The sequence below is a fragment of the Neolamprologus multifasciatus genome, chromosome 7 (genome assembly GCF_963576455.1).
Source record: "Neolamprologus multifasciatus chromosome 7, fNeoMul1.2, whole genome shotgun sequence".
NCBI lineage: Eukaryota > Metazoa > Chordata > Actinopteri > Cichliformes > Cichlidae > Neolamprologus > Neolamprologus multifasciatus.
The window spans coordinates 11,126,625-11,141,973 of record NC_140445.1 but is presented as its reverse complement, the minus strand read 5'-3'; the positions used below and the strand labels follow the sequence as shown (position 1 = coordinate 11,141,973).

At 38.6% G+C, this 15,349-nt stretch overlaps 1 protein-coding gene across 2 annotated transcripts in view; it reads right to left on the bottom strand.

The window, feature by feature from the left end:
• ogdhb (oxoglutarate dehydrogenase b) overlaps nt 1-15,337 on the bottom strand; it is a 23,644-nt gene extending 8,307 nt beyond the window's left edge. For both annotated transcript variants that reach the window (XM_085165294.1, XM_085165295.1), the window contains exons 1-10: nt 13,330-15,337; nt 11,678-12,070; nt 9,694-9,882; nt 8,002-8,095; nt 5,512-5,627; nt 5,146-5,300; nt 4,868-5,014; nt 1,258-1,348; nt 269-448; nt 46-174 (exon numbers count right to left, since the gene is read on the bottom strand). In XM_085165294.1, the coding sequence (XP_085021420.1) occupies nt 46-174; nt 269-448; nt 1,258-1,348; nt 4,868-5,014; nt 5,146-5,300; nt 5,512-5,627; nt 8,002-8,095; nt 9,694-9,882; nt 11,678-11,965 (1,389 nt within the window). In that variant the 5' untranslated portion in view covers nt 11,966-12,070; nt 13,330-15,337. The remainder of the gene's footprint in view (nt 1-45; nt 175-268; nt 449-1,257; nt 1,349-4,867; nt 5,015-5,145; nt 5,301-5,511; nt 5,628-8,001; nt 8,096-9,693; nt 9,883-11,677; nt 12,071-13,329) is intronic.
• Nucleotides 15,338-15,349: the final 12 nt, after the last annotated feature.

The window sequence follows — 15,349 nt, the reverse complement described above, 5'->3', positions numbered from 1 at the left end:
CTGAAAGAATTCTAAACCTAACAAACTGAATCGAACAGTGCATACCTGGTTGTTGACCACCACGTGTATTGTACCATGTGTGGTGTAGGATGGCAGGTCAGACAGGTGGAATGTCTCATACACTATACCCTGACCTGCAAATGCAGCATCGCCATGAAGGAGAATAGACATCACCTGCAAAATGATTCACCAAAATGCAAACATACTGGAAAACTTCCACGGAGACATTGTCTTCTGTTTATATGGTAAAGAAAAAAATTCAACATACTCTCTTTCCCTCAGTGTCCCCACAGTAGAACTGCTCAGCTTTGGTCTTTCCCTGCACCACTGGATCAACGGCCTCCAGATGGGAGGGGTTTGCCACGAGAGACAATGTCATGTACTTGTCACTGACCCGGTTCATCCTCCTGTGATACATCCCCAAGTGATATTTCACATCGCCAGAACCCTGAGAGCACAAAGTCAGATGCTGAACCTTTCATCTTTATTTATTTTTATTAAGAACATATGTGCACATGTGCTATTCAATAGACGGCCTACACATTTTTAATATTGTAGGTGGAGCTAATGTTAACCTGAATTTAATAACCCAACATAATAATCTGCTACTTTTATTGATCTATAAAACCATAGTAATATAGCACTTAATGTAATAAATTTATATTTTAGGAAGGTGCTGTGCCACTGCATGTTCCCTTTTTAGATATACCTCAGCATTCTGCAACCATCAGTCTACAGTTGAATTAATATGCTAGAGTTAAATACATGTGGCAGGTCACATATTTTAATAATTGCATGGCATACTGACATTGGCTTTTTAGCTTGTTCTTAACAGATAACCTAACCAACGTACTTGTGTAAGTCATAATTGCAGTGAATGAGAACTGCTGAAAAGCTGAACGGGTGTCTTACTTTGTTTTTTTCTCAGGTTTTGATTGCACTTTTGTTTGATTTTGATTACATAACATTTTCTTAATAACAGCTATCTTTCACCTCTCCTGAGTTTACAGTTAGTACCACCTCTTTGCTGTCTCTGTGTGACAGATGGGGAGCACTACTAATTTGGACCCCACTTTTAACTGAAAAAAGAGGCTTTCTCAGCTAAAGAGTGTCAATCATTTTTAAAGTTATTCATGTGCCTAAACACATTTTCCAAACATCAGTTGTTATCATTAACACAAGCACTGTCATAGTTATATTTTTTGTGTAAATCTGTTTCATTGCTCTTGACTGAATCTAACTAAATAATGTTCAAACCTCATCCGCAGCCTCTAACTTAGAGTCAAACTGACAAAAGATTTGCTCCAGCTCCTTCCGGATCACATTTGCCAGCACATTCAGTCTGCCTCTGAAGACACATAAGAGGAATAAAAACACTTCAATAAAGATACAGTAATTCTACCTTTGTAACACATTTCTGCACATTCCTAACAGAGATGCAACAGGCTTGAATTGACTACCAGTGATGAGCTGAAGAGTTTAAATGAATTTGTGGCTCTCACTATTAGTGTAGACAATCACCTATATGAACAAAACAAGGAATGGAACAACAAGTCTCAGCCTTCCTCTGGCTGTAGTTCCTGTCCTGATTCTGCCCTTTGGTTCTCCCTGCCTTCCACTTCCAGCACAGCACTTAAAGCTCCTCTGTTCGCCATTCTGAAGGGCCAATACAGCTCAGTCAGGCTATACTAGCACCTGAGGAATAGCAGTTGAGAACCAAGTTGAAGCTGTCTTTTTTGTGGTCAGTCTGGTCATTTTGTACTTGAACTTGCCCAGTATGACCAAAAGTCAATACCAACCGGTAAGAGTGGGGATCATTTGTACGGAGCCCTGCAGGGGACATGGGAGAAAAAAAAATTAAGACGGACTTTTGCGAGATCTCGCAAAACTTTTGCGAGATCTCGCAAAGGTTTCATACATCTCCAAAAACGTTGGAGCACTTTTGCAAATATGTGATGTCTTGTAAACCGAGCAGATATCTGACGTTTACACAACTACATTCACGCCTCAAAATATCTTAAAAGTGTATTTTGTGACCCAGAAAGAGTAATATTACAACTAAGTAGCTGCCGCCATTGTTGGAATTCAACTTTTGCAGGATCTCGCAAAACTTTTGCAACTTTTTGCAAAACCTTTGCAAAACTTTTGCGAGATCTCATAAAAGTCTGTCTTAATTTTTTTTTCTCCCATGTCCCCTGTGGGGCTCCGTACATTTGTGTAAACTGCTGAAGATGAAAAAAATTTCAGAAGCTTATAGACAGTTTTATTTCAGCTCTGGTGTTGGTGCATGGGGCCTTTCTTTCTCAATATGTGGACACGGTACACTACATCCTTGTACTCTGCGTTTAACACCTGCTGAAAAGAACTATGATGTAGGTAGCTGCAAGCTGCTAACTGTCGAGTTACACAACATTGCCAAAAGTATTTGCTTGTCTGCCTTCACAAATTTATGAACTTGAGTGAAATCCTATTCTTAATCCATAAGGTTTAATATGATGTCTTCCCACCCTTTGCAGTCACACTATAACAGGTTAAACTCTTCTGGGAAGGTTTTCCACAAGGTTTAGTGTGTTTATAAGAATTTTGACCAGAAGTGCATTTTTAAGGTCAGACACTGACTGTGCACGAAAAGGCCTGGTTTGCATTCATTCCAAAGGTGTTCTATTAAGTTAAGGTCAGTACTCTGCAGGCCAGTCCACACCAAAGTTGTTCCGCACCAAACCTGCTCTCCATGTCTTTATGGAACGAACTTTGCCCAGTGGTATGGAGTCATTTTGAAGCAGGAAGGGGGCACCTTGAAACTATTCCCACAAAGCATGAAATTGTACAAAATATCTTAGTATCTTGAAGCATTAAGAATTCCATTTACTGGAAGTGGCCGAGCCCACCAAAAAAAACAAAACAAAAAAAAACAACCTTCCTCCATGAAACTTTACACTTGGAACAATGCAGTCTGGCAAATTTTGTTGTCTTGGCAACTGACAAAACCACGCTTGTCCATTGGATTGCCAGATGGAGAAGCTTGATTCGTCACTTCAGTGAATAGGTTGTGTGCTTTACACCACTGCATTGTTGGGTATTTTACTTGTAAAACCACTCTGACCTATGTATGTCGGGGAGCGTTATCCATGGGATGAACAAGTTTTATCTTTTTATCTGAGGGTGTGACTGGGTCTGGAGTGCACTGGGATGCCAGGCTTGGAAAAATTATCCTGAATTTCTCTGATAAACCTGCTACAGCAGGGATGACAATGTTGTTCCATTTGTTATTCTGTTTCTCCCTGGTTGATTTCTGACCTTCTTTCATGTGAATTTAAGAGCTTTCTTTACGTGTGTGTTTCCTTTCTTTCCGTTCTGCCTAAGAGGGAATGTGTTCTGCCAAGAGTCTAGATTACCCACACTAAAAAAACAAGATCAATCAAACCCTCAAGGAACTCAGAACCAGACCCTGCAAGAATTTAGAAGAGGAACTTGCAACACTTCCACCTTACTGCATTTTAGAGGTATTGCACTGGAATTTTGTTGTTGCCCATCTTCTACCCCTCCTATACTTCTAACACCATCTCCAACAAAAAAGGCCTCAGAGTTTTATATTGGCACACCTTTGCAAATCTCTGCTTTAGTACTGTATCACCCTAAAAGAGCACTTTGCTCTCAGACTGCTGGTTTATTTGTGATTCCTAGGGTACTCAAAAGTAGAATGGGAGGCAGAGCCTTGAGCTTTCAGGGCTCTCTACTGTGGAATAAGCTCAGAGTTTAGACTTGGGCGACAGACACCCTCTGTCACGGTTCTGGGTCCGTTGGACCCAGTATTTTGAGTTTATTATGTTTTGGTTTAATTTTGCATCATGGATTGTTTTCTTGTTCTCTTGTTGTGATTGTGATGATGGTTATTATTAGAGTTTTATGTTTCTGTTATCCATGTTTTAGGAATTGTGGTTTCATGTATAGTTCAGTCCATTTGTCATTTTCTGTCTCTCTGTGTTGAGTCAGTGTCTCTGAGTTGTGATTCATGTTTCCTGTTTTATTGTGAAAGTCTTTGTCTTATGTTAGTGTGTGCAGCTTTGTTCCCCCTGTCTCATTAGCCCTGGTCTCTCCCAGCTGTGTCTCTCTCCTGTTGCCGATTCCCTCGTTACTACCTTGTGTATATAAGCCCTGTGTTTTCCAGTGCTCGGTGTCGCGTCGTACCCTCAGAATTATGCCTGTGTGTTCAGTTCTCAGTGTCATTGTTCAGTTCATGTTTTTGTTTATCACCAGCAATAAAGCTAAGGTTCTCAGTTTCAATTCAGTCTCAGAGTCTCGCATTTGGATCCTCCTCTCCATCCGCCTGCACACAGAGCCCTGACACCCTCTCTACTTTTAGGCTTAAAACTTTCCTTTTTAACACAGCATAAAATTTGGGCTGGATCTTCCCTTAGTTACCCTGCAATAGGAAGAGATTTCTTCCTGTTAAAAGGAAGTTTTTCCCTATCACTGTTGCCATCATGTTTACTCATAGAGGGTCATCTGATTGTTGGGGTTTTCTCTAGTTCCTCTCTATTACTGTTGGGTCTTTATCTTACAATATAAAGTACCTTGAGGCAGCTGTTTTTGTGATTTGTTGCTACATAAATAAACTTGAATTGAATTAGAACTGAATTTGCTGGTCATCGATATGCTGTCTCTCTTTCTGCAGACTTTTCTTTAGAACTCCTGCTGGAAAAATTTCCCGCCCAGTAGCTCATCTGTCTGGTATTTATTCTAATAATTCTGTAAATAAACCTTTTATAACTTTTGTCAGTGATTTGAGTTTGTTCCTTGATCCTTGATTCTCTACAATCCTACTCTGACATGTTAAGGCAAAAGGAAAAATTCAAAGCCATGGCACCTGTGTGGCATTCCCATGATTACACTCTCCACTCCACTCTGACTGGACTTGTCAATGATGGTCTTCAGGGCTGGAATGAGTGACTCACAACCTTCCAGACCAAAGCGCTTCTCTGAAGACCACTTCCTTTGGAGAAATTCCTCAAACCTGCAAAAAGTTGGTTGTGGTGTTTCACACTGTGGCTCGGAACTTTACACTTCCATCAGACTGAGAAAGGCCTTTTAAACTTTTAGTTATTTGTTGAGGCGTACTAAGAATGTGAAGAACCACAGACACACCTGGTTGACTGGATCATTCTGGCCAGTAGGGTCCTCTTCTCCTCCAGAGTGCACTGCATGACTCCTGGAGTCTCAAACTTCTGTCTGATCCATTGGCACTGTTCCATGTCATTAATAAACATAAACTCTACACCGATGTGTTGACAGTAAGCTCTCTAAGAGACAAAAAAAAGTTACGTTTGTATTAGTTTGGATAAAAAAGAGGTTCCTGTTACAACTTTTCTTGGCTGTGTGTATCTGCTGATATATGGGTATCTATATCAGCATCTATATAGGTATCTATACCACAAAGACATTGGAAATCAAACACGTTGGATCATCACATTCTGTGTTTAAAAAATAAGCATTTATATATATGATCCTTACCTCAAGGCGGTATATGATCTCTCTGAGAGGCAGAGCACTTTCATTCCCACCAATGAAGGTGGTAGTGGGAAGCCGGAACACCTTATCTAAGTCACTTTCAGCCAGCCCATAAATACCTGCAGTGTGAACAATGAAATTAAAAATCTTTCTTTCAGCCCATCATTATGGAACGCCAGGACTGCCATAATGAATTAATTAAATACACCATTAAATAATTAATTAAATGTGGCAATAATTAATTAAAATCGGAAATAATTAATTACATAAATATTTATGACACATGTAATTAATTAATTATTGACACATTTAATTAGTTATTTCTTTATTTCACATTTTAATTAATTATTGCACAGTTGACTCCTTCAGGTCTCACCATGAAATAATTTTATCTGTCAACCTCAACAATACAGCCCATCCAAGATATAGTATTCCAGTTTAGGTGAGTGAAATTTTTATTAGCCTGTTACTTAGAACTGTTTATGTAGAAGACGCATCTGTACAGTTTGTAAACACAGCTTCCTAACCAAGCCTTCCACCCTCTGGCCCAAATGTAACACTTTTGGCTTCAAAAGACCAACAGTGCAACAGCTATAACACTAAGGTAGAAGACTCTGCATGAAGAGTTGTTAGTTAAACAACAGTTACACATAACTTTTAGTGATCTTATTAGTTTGGGTAATTTTTTTAATTATTTCACTTTGTTCTATCAATTTTGTATGTATGTGGGTTTTCTTTACATCTTATGTCTTATAAAGTACACAGCATTTTGAATTGCCTAACTCAAAGGTTCAGGGTAAAGCCACTTTTCACGCCTTTAAATTGCTTTTTATCTCTGGCATTTTGACTATTATAACAAAATGAATTAAATTCATTCACAAAGAAACATCAATGGTTTGTAATCTTTTTTATTAAGTGGCTATAATAATTTTTCTTTGACTGAAAAATGCTTAAGTACGTTTTGCAAAGATCTTTATCTTTACCCTGTGTGAATCCATATTAACTTAAACCACTGTCTATAGTATTTGCATTGAGCTGTACAGGGATTTGATTTGATTTAGAAATGACTGACATATCATATGTCCTTCCAACCTGACCTGAACACAAGATGATTCTATTATTTCCCATTATGCAGTTTTCTTGACATAATCTCACAAGCAGCGGAAGCAGTTTGATCTTTGTGGATTAAACTGGTCAAGTCTTCCTTTAAGGAACAGTTTAGCTTAAAATCTCAAATCTCTCTTTTTATCCTTTAATTCATCAGGGGCCAAAGCTCTTTTACAGCAGCTGCAGCATCAAATCTCAGCTGATTACATTCTCAAAATGACAGAGTTTTCTTTCTCAAAACCCCGAGGCTCTGAATTAACTCGCCAAACAAGGTCAGGCAAATCACCCCTTAATACCAGCATCCATGGTTTAAACTCCTGAACCATGGTCATTATGTAATATTAACTTTTCATTTAGCTTGGTTTTATGGGTCTGTAATTTCCTAATAACTTGCCTGGAAAGAAACAGATAACCTGTCATAAATACATAGCTCTGTTATTTTTTTAATGCTTTTTTTCCCTCCTTTTTTAAAGCTCCAATCTATAATCACAGAAACCACACATAATGAGAAGCAATGTACTTAAAGCTGAAGGTAGGTTAAGTTTACTGGTCAAATGGTGCGCCAATATAGTGAAGAGACACAATCTAAGACGTCAGAGTGGCTTGTGTTTATCTAAGCATGCAATGTCCTCGTCACACCAAACCGTGATAAGACAACACTAGATAGACAAGGGGCAGGGCAACTTGTTGTATCTATGTCTTTTTGTACATCTCTGTCAGCAAATTAGTGCAGAGTACTCTGCTTATCATGGGGGATTTTTAATCCAATACATCCCAGTCAGCGTGTTACATAGGAGATCTTTAGACTTTTCTGCCTTTCTGAACTTCCTCGCACATAACCTAGCCTTGTTTTCTTTGATGATGTAACATAATCAAGTAGTTTCTGCCTGTAATCTAATCATAGTAACATTTTATTGAAGCACACTTAGATAAGCCTGTAAAAGTCCTGCTTGACCTCATTGGCCACTGAGCAAAGGTTGTCAGGAACCAACAAGCACACCTTCTTTCATGGGTGACTTGCTGCAAGACAGTTATTATTAGTTATAGTTAGTTATAATATCAAAGAAGTATGTTTTATGGCAAATGCACATGCACTGACACTCATGTTTTCTCTCTGACAGACACACACACACAAGGCGTGGGCCTGTGATAGTAAATAAAAGAGGAGGGAGGCTAAAAGATAAGAAAGCAGGGTTGTCACATTGATAAAGAAAACTGAAAGGGTAAATGGGTCGGTGAAGGTACATAAGGAGTGGATCAGTGATAAAAGAGCAGTGGGACAAATAAAGGTATCAAATATATCATGACATAAAGGATCAAAGTATAAAAATAACAGGAAAAGAAAAGAGAAAATGAATAAACATCTAACAGGATTATTGTTCTCACCGACATTCTGGAAACCAATAGTACAGGGGGCATCGTCAAAGTCTACACAACTGATGTCCAGGGGGTCCAGCTTGGCTATGTGATGCCCTCTTACCTACACAGAAGGGAATATGGCTCAATGCATCGATTATTGATACTGAAACTGTCCATTACTGTTTTTGGTGCACTGGGAAAATTGGAATTATAATGGTTATATGATATAATATGTTGTTAAGCTTGTGTTTAGGAGTTTGTCTTTGGGATGAACCAGTTTTTGTCTGAGTGTGTGGCTGGGTCTGAAGTACACAAGTCGTGCTTGGAGATGATTCTCCTGAGTTTCTCTGATAAACCTGCTACATAGGGGATGACAATATTGTTGCGTTTGTCTTTCTGATCATCCCTAATTGGTGTCTTCTTTTCTGTGCATTTTTGCTGACTTGATGAAAACCCATTTAGGATAAGCACATGTTTTAAGAGCTTCCTTTACATGTGTTTGTTCCCTCTTTTTCCCTTCAGGCTTAGAGGGAACATTTTCAAGTAGTAAATATATTTCAGTTCAATACTTTTCCTTGTGTCATTTCTTATTAATACAGATAGTTTATGGGTCTATGATTTTTTTTATTTGTATGTGTGGACTGGATGAATTATTATTGACATCTGGTAAGAATATCATGCCAATAGCACCTTTAAAAATATAGGCACAAAGGTACACAGGTCCTGTACGTACGTTTGTGTCATTTTAAAACACAACAGCTCCCCATTCTGATGAGTTTCTAACACAATTTCCAAAGGCAGAAACTGTCTCTTTATATCCCATTATCAACTCAGACTTACATGAACAATGGTCCAATAATGCATAATGCATTGGTGTAGTCTTGGTCTATTTGAGGGTTCTTAATAATGGAAACTAAGCATTCAATTTACAGATGAATCTGAGGTCACAACATTGCCAATTCAGGATGTAGGGCTGAAACTATGTCCACAATCAGTCATCTAAATTTTTGAAAAATCAATTTTTTAAAGTAAGGTTTTATAAACACCAACTTAATTATTGACCATGGCATTGAACACCTGCCTCGCACTTTCCACAATCTACTAAAGAAAATATTATGCAGTAGTTAATGGCAAAAGGAACTAAAGTAGAATTACTTTTAGTGTACCGTGTCAGAGTAAAACACCAGACTGAAAGTTGTTAATCTTTTGTTTTTTCCTTTATGAATAAACTGAAAAGGCTTACTTTAATTTTGCTTCCTTATCATTTCACTGCAGATTATAGCAGAGAACTGATGATATATGTGAAGTGGGTTTTACTATCTTTGCATTAAGTAACACAGTCTGTGTCACTTCCAGAAACTAAAATGAAACTAAAATGAAACTAAAATGGGGCGACCATGGCTCAGGGGGTTGGCAAGCGTATCTGTAACCGGAAGGTCGCCAGTTCGATCCCCGGGCTCTCTGTCCTGGTCGTTGTGTCCTTGGGCAAGACACTTCACCTACCGCCTACTGGTGTTGGCCAGAGGGGCCGATGGCGCGATATGGCAGCCTCGCCTCTGTCAGTCTGCCCCAGGTCAGCTCCACCAGTGTGTGAATGAATAGTGGCATTGTAAAGCGCTTTGGGTGCCCTGAAAAGCGCTATATAAATCCAATCCATTATTAAAACCCTAACTCTACAATAATGAGAGACAAAACATTTTCTGTGTGGTTGCAGTTAACCTGGTATGCTCGAATAAGTGAGTGTACGGCTAGATGATCCTCCACCAGCTTCTCCACACTGGGTTGAGTCCCCACCAGTGCCTGGGCACTGGACAGTCTTTCTGAAGTCCTACTGAGGTGTGGTGGGCTCTGATAGGCTGCACCAGGTGGAGCCCCAGCACTGGCATTACGGAAAAACACATCCCAGGACTGAGAGAAAGAAAGAGACAGTTTACTCAGCAATATGCTAACTGTGTCACATGAATTGTCTGCCTGTCACCATTGTAGTTAGGTTAAACAGTGATTACTAAGCAAGAGTCAAGTCAAGTCACTGTTATCTGGAGCACATCTGAAGACAGCTGAAGTTGACCTTTCAGTAGGAAAGGAGTGGTAAGCATTCATTATGACACACAAGTGTGTGTGTGTGTGTGTGTGTGTGTACATTTTGTGCAAATCCATTTTATGTAATAAACATTTTGATCAAATATAGCACTGATTAGAACTTAGCTGGCCCTATGTGGAAAAACTGGTTTTGACACCATTGGCAGCAAGAAATGTTATTAAGCATTTGCCATAACTGGCAATGAGGCAAGATTTACAAAAATCAGTATAGGTAAAATGAAAACACATAACTTTTTGAAGGCGGTTTACTCACACTCCTGTAGAGATTAAGAATGAATTGTACCTCAAGTTAATATCCGTGTGAGGGCAGGAGAGTGACTACTTCTTGCAGTTTAGTGCAAGTCATTACATTACGAGCTTTTCAGTGATTCTCCCAGGCTGACTAAGGGAATCCACATTTTAATTTATCAATGTAAGCATTTTGGTTGCTGCTATACTTTTTTTTGGAGGAGAGTCAGAGAGGAAAGCAAGGGTACAGTACCATGTAAGTCTACCAAACAAGTTGAGAAAATATGGCTCCAGCCACACATATCTGCTTATTAGTGTTAAGTAACTACAGCTGTACTCACCACAATGGAAGCACAAACTTCTGGATAATCTGTACCTTACTGCAGGACCAAATTAGATGCAGTAAGGCCTAGGAGCCAGCTATAGGCTACAACTACATCACACTTGACTTTCAACTGGCAAGATCAGTTATAAAACAAAATCTCAGACTGTGCAGTTTTTATAAAGGGGAAACTATCAATAGAGACCAAAATTGTTTTCTGGACTGGACAATAAACATTTTTAATGTTGTTCGGCTGGCCACTTAACCATGGAATTCTATGTGAACTTACTAATTTATGCAGGCAACTTCAAGTTGCCACTCCAGGAACTACAGTTTTTTTTGCATTTCATCATTTAGACTGGAGACATAGTGCACACTCTGTGTGATGTCTAAGTGAAAATAGCCTAAGTGAGAATAGTGCAGGTAGATGTCTATTGCATTTACACTGAGTGTGTCATGTATCCTTTACACTCTATTCAGGCAGCTCCATCACCTAAATTCCAGGATTTCCACTAATAATGTGTCTTCAGTGGATTGTCACTGTGCAACATGTCAAGAAGTACAGGTGTGGAAAATTTTGTGTCTTGATCATGTGTGAAAATTTGGTATTTTCAAGTTTTAGTAAAATTGTCAACTTTCTTTCTTTACATGTGGTCGTTATTTATGTACTTATTTATTATTATTTTCCATTTTTCGACCTCCCCTCCAGCCACCACCAACATCCCAATTTATTTTCAAAATCTGTTTCTGTTTATCTTTTTAAATTTCATCATAAATTTCTACTCCTTTATACAAATTTAAAAACTGTGTCATAGTCACCTTTTCAGTTATGGGTTAATCACCATCATACTTTGGTCCCATGCCAGGCAACCTAATACCTGTCTGTAACTGATGGAGGTGGAGTTATTTTTCACTGTTATATATTCATTATTAGGTCATCTCTGCCGACCAAGACACTTGGTTGGTTTTACATGCAGTTTCATATTTTAAACATATATAATTGCAGAAATGACAACAACATCAAACACAGAATTAAAGATGAATGTGCTGTACCTTGTGCACACTCTTTGGATTCTCCAGCCATGTGTAGTACATCTCCTCCACATAGTTAGAGCTGGTGCCATTAAGAAAGGGTTCACTAGCTAGAGGTGTGTTCAGGTGCCTTGCGGGCTGAGATGTCCTTAGGCCCTGTTTAACTGCCAACGGTACAGGCTTTGATAGGCTCTGGGCCATTTGTACAGCCGTTAAAGGCCAAAGCCTTACAACCGTAGTCCTTAAGTGGTGCATAGCAGCAGATGAGTCACAGTTTTGCAGGACCACTCTCCTGGACAAGGAGATCATCCAGGCTAATCAGCAGCTTCCCGTCTTCATCTGGCTTGCTGAAATGGAGAGATTGGCTTATCTGCAGACACTGCCCCTTCTCTTCTCTCAACTGTCCAATGGATCCTGCAGATTCCAAATATAGATTTTGTAATTGAGCAAACCCAATAAGGCTAATATTAATATTATTCAGTTTCTCAGTACTTGTATGTGAATGAAATTGCTAGTTGTAAATTCAAGTATGCATTTTGCCATATGTAGCTGCAGAGATTACTTAAAAATGTGGTGTGAAGTTTTTAAAGACATGTGAATTTGCATAACAGCCACAGGAAGCATAAAAAGTGGTTGTAGCCAATAGGTACGTCACCAGAATTGATACTTACAATACATTTTCATACCAAAATTCTGAAAATGTGATATGTACCATAGGCAGCATATGGACTAAGGCCTCAATTATTTCAGAAAAGACTGGGGAAGGAGTCCTAGTCTACCATTACATGCTAAAGAAGCAGAGGGTTGCTAACAAGCACAGAAAAGAGGCTAACAATTTGTGATTTCCTTACCCCTAAATCTTGGTCAATATTTAAAAGGTGAACAACAAAAAGTACTTTTGCAACCAGGCCCCTGCTCACCATTAATGAAAAATGCAGGTTTAGGGGGGATCTCTAGAGGCAAGATGTGCCCCATGTTTATACGGCCTATGACTTAGTTATAAGGTTTAAGACTCAGCGTTTAGCTATTATATTCAAGCCTTAGATTTAGTTATGGTTTTCAGTATTATAAGTTAAACAATATAGGGACACTATTCACACACTATATGCACATACTCCTATTAAATGTAGGCCTAAAGCTAACGGTCGCAAAATGTTGCAGTTTATTTCAGCAAGCAACAAAGCATGTCAAAAATAATAGCTTTCACTTTTAAAGACACCTTAGTAGTTCCTAAAACCTGGACTTTAACCTTTAGCAGATTTTACTGAAAAAGAGAATGTATGGCTTTTGGTGTATTTCTAGTCATTACTTTTTAGCATTTTGTGGCAATCTAATTGAATGTTTCTATGACAACAAATTAAGCAGTAAGACAACACAGAGGATTTTAGTTACGAAAACCCAGAAAAATAACACTGGCGCGGGTTAACAACACATCTAACGGGTCTTTCCAGGAAAAAATAATCTTAGTAAAATTAAGTTCACTGAGGGAGGCATAAAGCCTTAACACAGACAACAAGCCTTAAAATCTGCATTCAGTAAATACAATCCCAAACGCAAAGCAAGAACACTTCAAAAACCGTACTATCACTATGAAGCATTAATCAGGTTCAAAGTAAAGCTTCCCGTTAAATAAAGCTTTTAGGATAACACTTCATTTGTATCGAGTTTGTTACCTTTTCCGCCGTCTCGTAGGTGCTTTTGACACCTTCCCCGGAGCCTCCCGTGTTGTAAATGAGTGAAAGTCAGAGGTCCTGTCGTAGACTAAAGTCTGTGCGCGCGCGTGTGTGTCGCGCGCGTGCGCTGTCTCGTTCCCGGTGCTATAAAGCGTCCTGGTAGTGAACTTTATACAAATACTTGTTTAAGCAAGCAACAAAGAAAACGTTTTCGTTCTCTGGTGTTCTCGGCCTTGCTGAACGCAGGGTTAGTTTTGTCTGTTCAACTCAAATGATATGCATGTTTAAAATGCGCCTAATGTGGGCAGAGATGTAATAAATGGATAACTACATCTCGAATGTAGTCACATTTAAACAAAAAACCCAAATCATTTTTTGTGGTGTTTTTTTTATTACATAGAAATATATAGTTTTCTGATTACAGTAAATTTCATTACTGATGAAAACCGCACGAGTACACATACAAACACTCAAGAGATGACTATAACTGAGTCATCTAAGAAAAAATAGGTGTTAAAAGTTATGTGTTGGTGTAGAAGGCTGATACTATCACCGTTTGAGTCACAATGTTGTCAGTCTGGTTGGTAAAAAAGCAGAATTTCTAATTATCGCATCTTGTTTCATGAAGAAAAATATACCTGTATTAAAATCTGAAATGGTTCATTCATATGGCTCACACATAATGAAAGTACTTCAAAGCATACCTTAAGTAAAAAAGCATTTTATCCCTCAGCTTATTAATTTGTTCTCAGACAGGCTCCGATACCTCTGCACCACTGACTTTGATGTTAATATGTATTCATTTAATTGGTGTTTTGGCAACACAGCTTAATTCATGATGCTAATGAAGTATTTGCAACACTAAAGGCAGACACAGAGGAGACAAGAAAGACATTCACACATATACTTCAGGTGGTGGTGACAGATTTTTAGCCACTTCATTATGTAAACTTGGATCTCACAGCACAAATAATTAACATAGTATTACTACTGTCAGGCGTGGTGTGGAGGCGAGGAAGAACGAACCCAAACGCAGGACTCACAGGTAGGTGAAGACTGGTGGATGTTTATTATAAGGAGTGGAGGAACAGAGGGTGAACGGACACTGACTGGCTGGAACACTGAATGGCTGACTGACTGAGAGAACACGGGGAGGACAACATCACACGAACATCATCAATGACACGACAAAGAACGAATAGAAACAGAAGACTTAAATACACAGACTGATGAGGATGATAATGAGAGACCGGTGAGTACACAGCTGAACATAATCTGGCTAACGGCACGAGACGAGGTGACACAGGAACAAACAGGAAGTGACGAAATAAACTGAACGTGAACAAAACGGAAAGCACTGGGTCACCGACCCAGGAACCCTGACAACTACACTGTATTCAAAATAGAATAAATGCATTTACACCACTGCCAGAAAATGTTTTACATTTCACGAAAGCTTTATTTAATTAAATGAATTGCAAACATAATAGGCAATAAAGCCAAGAATTTTTTAACAGAAGTTTTGCCCTTTAAACTTTCCTTTAATAAAAAATCAGATCAGATCTTCAGCCTTGCTGAAGCTACTGCAGACAAAATATCAGCTGACTGCCTCTTCTCTGAAGAATTCTTGCCTTGTTTGGCTCTGTACTTTAAAACAATGGACGTCATTAACAATCAAATCTGGGCATAAATCACATGAACATTTCACACACAAATCATAATTTATCAGTATTGCTGTACCTCATTTTTTTTGTAAAGAAAACAAAATACTAAATAAAACGACAAAGTAAAAATCACAAATATATTCTCCTTATCTAGTCTTTAATTAAACATGACTTTTATCAGTTTCTTGGTACTATCCCATGGATGCTGGGAATATCATTTTTTGTGTGCGCATGTGTGTCTCTATCTCTTTTCAGGCTGACAGATCACATGTTCCTGGTTCTGTACTGCTGTTTGTGATGTTTTATTTTTTTTATTTTTGTTGTTGTTGTTTTTTTATGGTGTGCTAGTCTTTTTC